Below are 8,850 nucleotides of genomic sequence, written 5' to 3'. Positions count from 1 at the left end.
GCGATGTAGAGTGGATAAGGGAGCGATGCAGAGTGGGTTAGGGAGCGATGTAGAGTGGGTTAGGGAGCGATGTAGAGTGGATTAAGGGGCGATGTAGAGTGGGTAAAGGGGCGATGTAGAGTGGATTAAGGGGCGATGTAGAGTGGATAAGGGAGCGATGTGGAGTGGGTAAAGGAGCGATGTAGAGTGGATAGAGGAGCGATGTAGAGTGGGTTAAGGGGCGATGTAGAGTGGGTTAAGGGGCGATGTAGAGTGGGTTAGGGAGCGATGTAGAGTGGGTTAGGGAGCGATGTAGAGTGGGTTAGGGAGCGATGCAGAGTGGGTTAGGGAGCGATGTGGAGTGGGTTAAGGGGCGATGTAGAGTGGGTTAAGGGGCGATGTGGAGTGGATAAGGGAGCGATGTAGAATGGGTTAAGGGGCGATGTAGAGTGGATAAGGGAGCGATGTGGAGTGGGTAAAGGGGCGATGTAGAGTGGGTAAAGGGGCGATGTAGAGTGGGTTAGGGAGCGATGTAGAGTGGGTTAGGGAGCGATGTAGAGTGGATTAGGGAGCGATGTAGAGTGGATAAAGGAGCGATGTAGAGTGGATAAAGGGGCGATGTAGAGTGGGTAAAGGGGCGATGTAGAGTGGGTTAAGGGGCGATGTAGAGTGGATAAAGGGGCGATGTAGAGTGGGTAAAGGGACGATGTAGAGTGGGTAAGGGGCGATGTAGAGTGGCTAAAGGGGCGATGTCGGGTGGGTAAGGGAGCGATGTAGAGTGGATAATAATCACCACTTGTGACCATGTCATCGCTGCCGTGACCATGTCATCGCTGCCGTGGCCATCAACTTGGTCACCGCTTTGGTCATGGCATTGGTCACCACATTGGTCAGCACATTGGTCACCACTTTGGGCAGCTTCTTGGTCACCACTCTGGGCAGCTTCTTGGTCACCACTCTGGTCATGGCATTGGTCAGCACCTTGGTCAGAACATTGGTCAGCTGCTTGGTCACCACTGTCATCGCTGCCGTAACCATGTCATCGCTGCCGTAACCATGTCATCGCTGCCGTAACCATGACATCGCTGCCGTGACCTTAACTTGGTCAGCACGTTGGTCAGCACCTTGGTCACCACGTTGGTCAGCACTTTGGTCATGGCATTGGTCACCACTTTGGTCACCACGTTGGTCAGCACATTGGTCATGGCGTTGGTCAACACTTTGGTCAGCATCTTGGTCAGCACGTTGGTCAGCACATTGGTCATCACATTGGTCAGCACGTTGGTCAGCACATTGGTCAGCACTTTGGTCAGCACCTTGGTCAGCACCTTGGTCAACACTTTAGTTAATACCTTGGGCAGCATCTTGATCAGCACTTTAGTTAACTATTACACAATCACATACAACAATTAATGAGTGATACAAAACATTAAAGCACAATTCATAAGTTAGGTGAGTAGGTGATGCTAGGTGAGTGTAGCTAGTAAACACGTGAGTACGATTATGGTTGCAGATAAAACACCCTGTTAAGCTTGTTAACACGTGCCGCGGCAAGCAGCGACTGAGCGGCGATGCGATGTGATGATGGTGAGTGCAAATGCGATTTGATGTGGAGTAGATCGAGGCGGATGATGAAGATGTGGAGGAGGTACAACAAAGAGAGGAGCCAGAGGGCTAATACGGTGATTGAGAAATTAAATCTGATAGCCCATAGGAAGTCATCGATATGTCCGCGTAGTGTGATGAGCACCGAACCTTCAGCAAGCATCTTTTTCAACGCTTCACAAAAATCTCTGCACGTCCTCTTCGCTCTTGCTTCGTTTCTTGAGCCATTCAGAGCCCACGTTTTTCCGAATGTGAAGCCGTATTTATATAGTGTGGGATGAGTGTCACGGCAATTGATAATGGATTTACAGTCATGCTGGTGAGACTTATTCTCTAGTGAATGCTTTTTATCATCTGAATACTTAATCTCACATTGCTCAGCACAGCTCTTCACATGGCATTTACTACCACCGGGTCCACATTTCTTGCAACAGTCATCATATAATTTCTTAAGCAGATCGCAGAATGTCTCTGTGATGTACACGATCCACGACAAATGGTTGGCCTTATGTTCGGCAGAGTAATACTTAGTAATGTCCTGCGTCATAGACTTGACATAGAGACCACATGGCGCTACTGAGCCAGACTCGCAATTTGCGATGCTGCATAAATTACCTTTGGAATGTTTCTCGGTGTGCTTACTGCTGCTGACCAATGTAATAGGATCGAGATGTTCATATGGCTCTCCGAAGTACGCATCGTTGACAGCCTCTCTAAATGCATCTCTTGTATATAGATTCTTCTTAGGGGAATTTCCATAGAAATCGTTTGCCCATTTTTCCATATAACCATAATAAAACGCAAAGATGTCTCCCAGCGTCTGCGGAGGTTTCTGCAACAGGCACGTTAGCTGAGCGCAGAGCTTGGTTAGTGGCGCAGATTCACTGCCACAAAAGCCCTCAAGAACTTTCTTGAGATACTCTCCCGTCTGCCTGTGAGAAGCAGTGACACTGATGTCAGCGAAGCCCATTGGCGTTCTACAAGGGATACCTCTATGGTTGGAGAGGGTACATGTCAGCTTACAACCTGGCTTGGTGAAGGAATGAGGAAGGAAACCAGGCAGACCATCTTCTAAAAAGGATTGGAGTGGCGATTTTATGCCGCACTGAGCTGTTTGGTCACACTTTTGGTTGCACTTTTGCTTGTGTATTTGGTTGCCCTTTTGGTCAGGACATTGCATGGTGTTGCAGTTCCATGCTGACCCGCCTACTTGGTTTCCGTACCAACAGTCACGCCAACTGACGGAGGGTTCTTCGTTGCTGCACTGGCCGTATAGGAAGAAAAGTTGCTGGTAAAGGCGATTTAAGACGTCGCACAGCATGTCCAAGCAAGCACCAGGGGCGGTGGGATACGAGAAACCGTCGGGGTTAGTGTTGAAGTCGACGGCATAAATGCCGTCCGCGTGGCCGTGACCAAGAATGGAAGTGAGGATGTCCTCGGCAGCAACGCAAACCCTATGAATGGTAGTTGTGAGCGTTGAAGCAGCGATGGTTTGGGGGTAAGCTGGCAAGGTGTCAGGATCTGTCTGTAGAACAAGTGGGCCGTCTGGGTTACTGTCACCGGCTTCCGCATCAGGCTTCTCGAACAGGTCTGCGATGTCGCTGACTGATACTTTCGGGAACACGCGATTGTGCGGAAGTCCAGTCAACCATACGAGCATTTGGTAAACAGACGACGGCGATTTTGGTCGGTCGATGTGGCGGAGGTGGCAAGCGGTGTAATACTGATGAAGGTGCCTAAATAGGCAATTCAGTATTCCAACCACACCAAATGGCGATTTTGTGGCGGCTGTCGTCACTTTTTCATCATGTTCATTTCCTTCCTCTTTACACTTCTTGAGGTGTTCATTGTCGGAGCCTCTTGATTTATCAAGAAACTTGAAGATGTGGAACCCAAGCATGCCAGGTTTATCACGTAACTTACCAGTCTGCTTGCCTGTCTCCGAATTCACTTCGAAACCTCGGCTAGCAAGGAAATAGCCAATTGGCGTGTCTTTGTTTATTCGCTCCTGTCTCCATGTAGTAACGGAATATTTTTTCAAAGGGTTCAAGTCGTCACATAATGTGGAAAGTGACGTAAGAAACACCTTAGAGAGTTTAGTTCCATATGCCGTTATTTTGTCTTCTCTCACCATCTCACCCACTTCCATCCCCGAGTACCTGCTGACGTACTGCTTCGCGAGCTCCCCGTGGAACGCCTGGACGCCGGCCTTGAGGACGTTGAGCAGCGGGGAGGCCTGGGAGAATGCGGTAGGGGTGAGGGTGTCGAGTTGTGTTTGGAGCTCGGCGAGCTTGCGGGAGACGGCGGCGGAGAAGTGGCGTTGGGAGTGCATTGTGGACAGGAGGACGGAGAGGGCAGAAGAGAGGGGGGTGAGACGGTCAGGGGAGAGGTCGGACTGGGATTTGAGGGAGGTGAAGAAAGAATCATAGAAATTTTTTACCTTATTAGCACATGTTTGGAGATCTTTACTGGGACTAGTCAAGATAGCAAACTTATTCCTCATCTTGCTCATCAGACCTTTGAGGCCGGTATCCATGTCGGTTGTGATAGTCTCTTGGATACTCGAGAACTGAGCAGACACAGACTTTAGAACGTTCTTGGCATTTGAATTCATATGCTCCACATACATTTTCTGAATGGCATCTTCTACGTCGTTAAATGCGCTTTTCACGCGGTGCTTCAGAGTACTTATAAGCGCTGACGTTGCCATTCGTGCAGTGTTTCTACAATCTCGTACCTCTGATACGAGTATGTTGATGACGGATTCGAAGGCCTTGTTTGCATCTGCGATGGGTGTTTCGATCTCGCCGATTTTCTTGGCTATATCGCTAATTTTGTTCTTTAGGTTTTCCAATTGCGTCCCTGCCCTTCGTTGTTGACTGCACACTGCGGCAGGGAGTTTCTGAAATTCCGTTAACTCCTCCTGAATTTTCACAACCGCCCCGTTAAGTTCCTGCCAACTGCTGTGAAACAGTTTCATCAATTGCGTCACTTCTATATGGGTATGACCATCGTTCATCTTGAACTTCTCAATTGCGGCATCAATTGCCCTATGGGCTGCATTTAATATTTCTTCTGCAGCGTCATTGTAGAACTTATCGAAACGGTCATCAAGGCTTTTGCCTTCCTCACCGTCTCCATCAATCATAGTAGTTAAGTCGATTATGTGCTGCGCGAGAGAGTCTTTTGCGGGATGCTTAGACGATCCTCTGTCACCATAAATAGCATTCCTAAATGCTGTATACACCTCGATACGCTCTCCGAAATTTTTCAAAAATTCGTGTTCATAGTGACTTTTCAGTTCTGCGGACTTATCTGCGATTGGTGTAATAGTCTCTCCGACCACCTTTCCTTTAGCCACCTCAAGCTGCTTCAACGCGTCTTTGACAAGATTTTGGTCGACGTCTTCACTAATTAAATCTTTCACCTTTCCAATATCCATCTTCAATTCCTCCAAGTCTCCCTGCACGGATGCGTTTAGCTCACCAACTTTAGTTTGGACATTACCGAACTCTCCCATAAGTGTTTGCTTGCCGTTTTCACCTTCTTTTGTAAACTTCTCAATGTCTCTCTTAATTTCGTTAAACCTTTCTAAAATCTTATCTCTGTAAGTCGTGTCAAATGCGCCACCACGCTCAGCTACTAAATCGCTCGCCAACTGCTGCGCTGATCTCAGGGCACCTCTAATTAGTGTGATATGAGAACTTTTAATTTTCGTCAGACTGTCGATCTTCTGACTGATACCATCAAATTTCTCATTTAACGCCTTATCAACTCCTTTTGCTTGCGAAGCTATGTAGGCATCTACGTCATCACGGTGATGATTGAGCTTATCCCGCAATGCTTCTACCGCTCTTATGACGCCATCGTTATTCACCGACGTCCAAAAATTTTTAACCAGATGCTTTATCAACTCGAATTTTGGCGATATTTCCTTCTTCAAATTGCCATCAATTCCATTTAATGCCTCCTCTGTTTTTTCAGTATCTTTGACGTAGAGGCTGGAAAAGCCTCGCCAATTAGACAATTGGTCTTTAATCGAGTATTCAGTCATATCAAGCTTTATGTGATCGCTAATTATTATTTGAAGATTTTCTAATGGATTGGTCACTTTTTTGTTAGCCGTTTGAACAGCCTCCAGCCACCCCTTTATCCCCTGCATGACCGGCAAAATCACAGCCTCCAAACCTTTTTTGCCTTTATTAAGATTTTTGTTTAATTCATTTACTGCTGTTTTTAATTGTTCTTTGTAAGGTGATAAGTTTGAATTTTCTTTTACTTCACTAATTATATTAAACAGAAATCCCATCACCCCGTCACAAAGCCTGTCAAGGTCAGAGTACACAATGCCTTTGCCAGTGTAGCCTTTGGTCTCAGAGTTGAAGCCTAGGAAGGTTTCGAGGCCGGTGCAGAGGTTATTAAGGATGTTAGTAGGGTTATTATTTGAGGTATTTTTAGGGTTAAAAATTTAGTCAAATTTCTTGTCAAGCTCCCTAGGCGGCACATGGTCAGGGCAGTGGCAAGAGGTGGAAGAGGGGAAGTGAAGGGTGACAAGGCACAAGTTATTGTTATGGTTAATAGAGGTCATAGCGGTATTATGGCGAGGTGATTCGAGCGATGTAGAGTGGGTTAAGGGGCGATGTGGAGTGGATAAAGGAGCGATGTAGAGTGGGATAAGGAGCGATGTAGAGTGGATAAAGCGGCGATGTAGAGTGGAGTAAGGGGCGATGTAGCGTGGGTTAAGGGGCGATGTGGAGTGGATAAAGGGGCGATGTGGAGTGGGTTAGGGAGCGATGTAGAGTGGGTAAAGGGGCGATGTGGAGTGGATAAAGGATCGATGTAGAGTGGATAAAGGGGCGATGTAGAGTGGGTAGAGGAGCGATGTAGAGTGGGTTAGGGAGCGATGTGGAGTGGATAAAGGATCGATGTAGAGTGGATAAAGGGGCGATGTAGAGTGGATAAAGGAGCGATGTAGAGTGGGTTAAGGGGCGATGTAGAGTGGATTAGGGAGCGATGTAGAGTGGATAAAGGGGCGATGTAGAGTGGGTAAAGGGGCGATGTAGAGTGGGTTAAGGGGCGATGTAGGGTGGATAAGGAGCGATGTAGAGTGGATAAGGAGCGATGTGGAGTGGATAAAGGGGCGATGTAGAGTGGGTTAGGGAGCGATGTAGAGTGGATAAAGGGGCGATGTAGAGTGGGTTAGGGAGCGATGTAGAGTGGGTAAAGGAGCGATGTAGAGTGGGTTAAGGGGCGATGAGGAGTGGGTTAAGGGGCGATGTAGAGTGGATTAGGGAGCGATGTAGAGTGGGTTAAGGGGCGATGTAGAGTGGATTAGGGAGCGATGTAGAGTGGGTTAAGGAGCGATGTAGAGTGGATAAAGGAGCGATGTGGAGTGGATAAAGGAGCGATGTGGAGTGGATAAAGGGGCGATGTAGAGTGGATAAAGGGGCGATGTAGAGTGGATTAGGGAGCGATGTGGAGTGGGTTAGGGAGCGATGTAGAGTGGATTAGGGAGCGATGTAGAGTGGGTTAGGGAGCGATGTAGAGTGGATTAGGGAGCGATGTAGAGTGGGTTACGGAGCGATGCAGAGTGGGTTAGGGAGCGATGTAGAGTGGGTTACGGAGCGATGCAGAGTGGATAAAGGGGCGATGTAGAGTGGGTTAAGGGGCGATGGAGAGTGGATAAAGGAGCGATGTAGAGTGGGTTAGGGGCGATGTAGAGTGGGTTAGGGAGCGATGTAGAGTGGATAAAGGGGCGATGTAGAGTGGGTAAAAAAGCGATGTAGAGTGGATAAGGGAGCGATGTGGAGTGGATAAGGGGCGATGTAGAGTGGATAAAGGGGCGATGTAGAGTGGGTTAAGGGGCGATGTAGAGTGGATAAAGGGGCGATGTGGAGTGGATAAAGGGGCGATGTAGAGTGGATAAAGGGGCGATGTGGAGTGGGTTAGGGAGCGATGTAGCGTGGGTAAAGGGGCGATGTGGAGTGGATAAGGGGCGATGTAGAGTGGGTTAAGGAGCGATATAGAGTGGGTAAAGGAGCGATGTGGAGTGGATAAAGGGGCGATGAAGAGTGGGTTAAGGAGCGATGTGGAGTGGGTTAGGGAGCGATGTGCAGTGGGTTAAAGGGCGATGTGGAGTGGTTTAAGGGGCGATGTAGAGTGGATAAAAGAGCGATGTAGAGTGGGTTAGGGAGCGATGTAGAGTGGATTAAGGGGCGATGTAGAGTGGATTAAGGGGCGATGTAGAGTGGGTTAGGGAGCGATGTGGAGTGGGTAAAGGGGCGATGTGGAGTGGATAAAGGAGCGATGTGGAGTGGGTTAAGGGGCGATGTGGAGTGGGTAAAGGGGCGATGTGGAGTGGATAAAGGGGCGATGTGGAGTGGATAAGGAGCGATGTGGAGTGGGTTAAGGGGCGATGTAGAGTGGGTTAGGGAGCGATGTAGAGTGCGTTAAGGGGCGATGTAGAGTGGGTTAAGGGGCGATGTAGAGTGGGTTAAGGGGCGATGTGGAGTGGGTAAAGGGGCGATGTAGAGTGGGTAAGGGGCGATGTAGAGTGGGTTAGGGAGCGATGTAGAGTGGGTTAGGGAGCGATGTAGAGTGGGTTAGGGAGCGATGTAGAGTGGGTAAGGGAGCGATGTAGAGTGGGTTAGGCAGCGATGTGGAGTGGGTAAAGGGGCGATGTAGAGTGGGTTAGGGGGCGATGTGGAGTGGGTTAGGGAGCGATGTAGAGTGGATAAAGGGGCGATGTGGAGTGGGTTAGGGAGCGATGTAGAGTGGGTTAGGGAGCGATGTGGAGTGGGTTAGGGAGCGATGTAGGGTGGGTTAGGGAGCGATGTGGAGTGGGTTAGGGAGCGATGTAGAGTGGGTTAAGGAGCGATGTAGAGTGGATAAAGGGGCGATGTAGAGTGGATTAAGGAGCGATGTAGAGTGGGTTAAGGGGCGATGTGGAGTGGATTAGGGAGCGATGTAGAGTGGGTTAAGGGGCGATGTAGGGTGGATAAAGGAGCGATGTCGAGTGGATTAGGGAGCGATGTGGAGTGGATAAAGGGGCGATGTAGAGTGGATAAAGGGACGATGTAGAGTGGGTTAGGGAGCGATGTGGAGTGGATTAGGGAGCGATGTAGAGTAGGTTAGGGAGCGATGTGGAGTGAATTAGGGAGCGATGTAGAGTGGGTTAGGGAGCGATGTAGAGTGGGTAAAGGGGCGATGTAGAGTGGGTAAAGGGGCGATGTAGAGTGGATAAGGGAGCGATGTGGAGTGGACAAA

General features: G+C 48.9%; 3 protein-coding genes across 3 annotated transcripts; 1 reads left to right on the top strand and 2 right to left on the bottom strand.

Annotated features, from left to right (window-relative positions):
• Positions 1-786: 786 nt before the first annotated feature.
• BBBOND_0005220 (hypothetical protein, conserved) lies at positions 787-1,002 on the bottom strand (the record flags this gene model as incomplete). The annotated part of the gene is made up of 1 exon (XM_012915350.1): positions 787-1,002. The coding sequence occupies one exon, from the start codon at positions 1,000-1,002 to the stop codon at positions 787-789; it is 216 nt and encodes a 71-aa protein (XP_012770804.1).
• A 132-nt stretch (positions 1,003-1,134) lies between these two features.
• Positions 1,135-1,392, top strand: BBBOND_0005210 (hypothetical protein, conserved; the record flags this gene model as incomplete). Its single annotated transcript, XM_012915349.1, has 1 exon — positions 1,135-1,392. The coding sequence occupies one exon, from the start codon at positions 1,135-1,137 to the stop codon at positions 1,390-1,392; it is 258 nt and encodes an 85-aa protein (XP_012770803.1).
• Positions 1,393-1,480: 88 nt separating this feature from the next.
• On the bottom strand, positions 1,481-5,893 carry BBBOND_0005200 (hypothetical protein, conserved; the record flags this gene model as incomplete). Its single annotated transcript, XM_012915348.1, has 1 exon — positions 1,481-5,893. The coding sequence occupies one exon, from the start codon at positions 5,891-5,893 to the stop codon at positions 1,481-1,483; it is 4,413 nt and encodes a 1,470-aa protein (XP_012770802.1).
• Positions 5,894-8,850: the final 2,957 nt, after the last annotated feature.

This window comes from Babesia bigemina, scaffold Bbigscaff_73807, assembly GCF_000981445.1.
Source record: "Babesia bigemina genome assembly Bbig001, scaffold Bbigscaff_73807".
In the NCBI taxonomy this organism is placed as follows: domain Eukaryota; phylum Apicomplexa; class Aconoidasida; order Piroplasmida; family Babesiidae; genus Babesia; species Babesia bigemina.
Note: the sequence above shows the minus strand (reverse complement) of the source record. Positions and strands in the feature narration are given on the sequence as shown.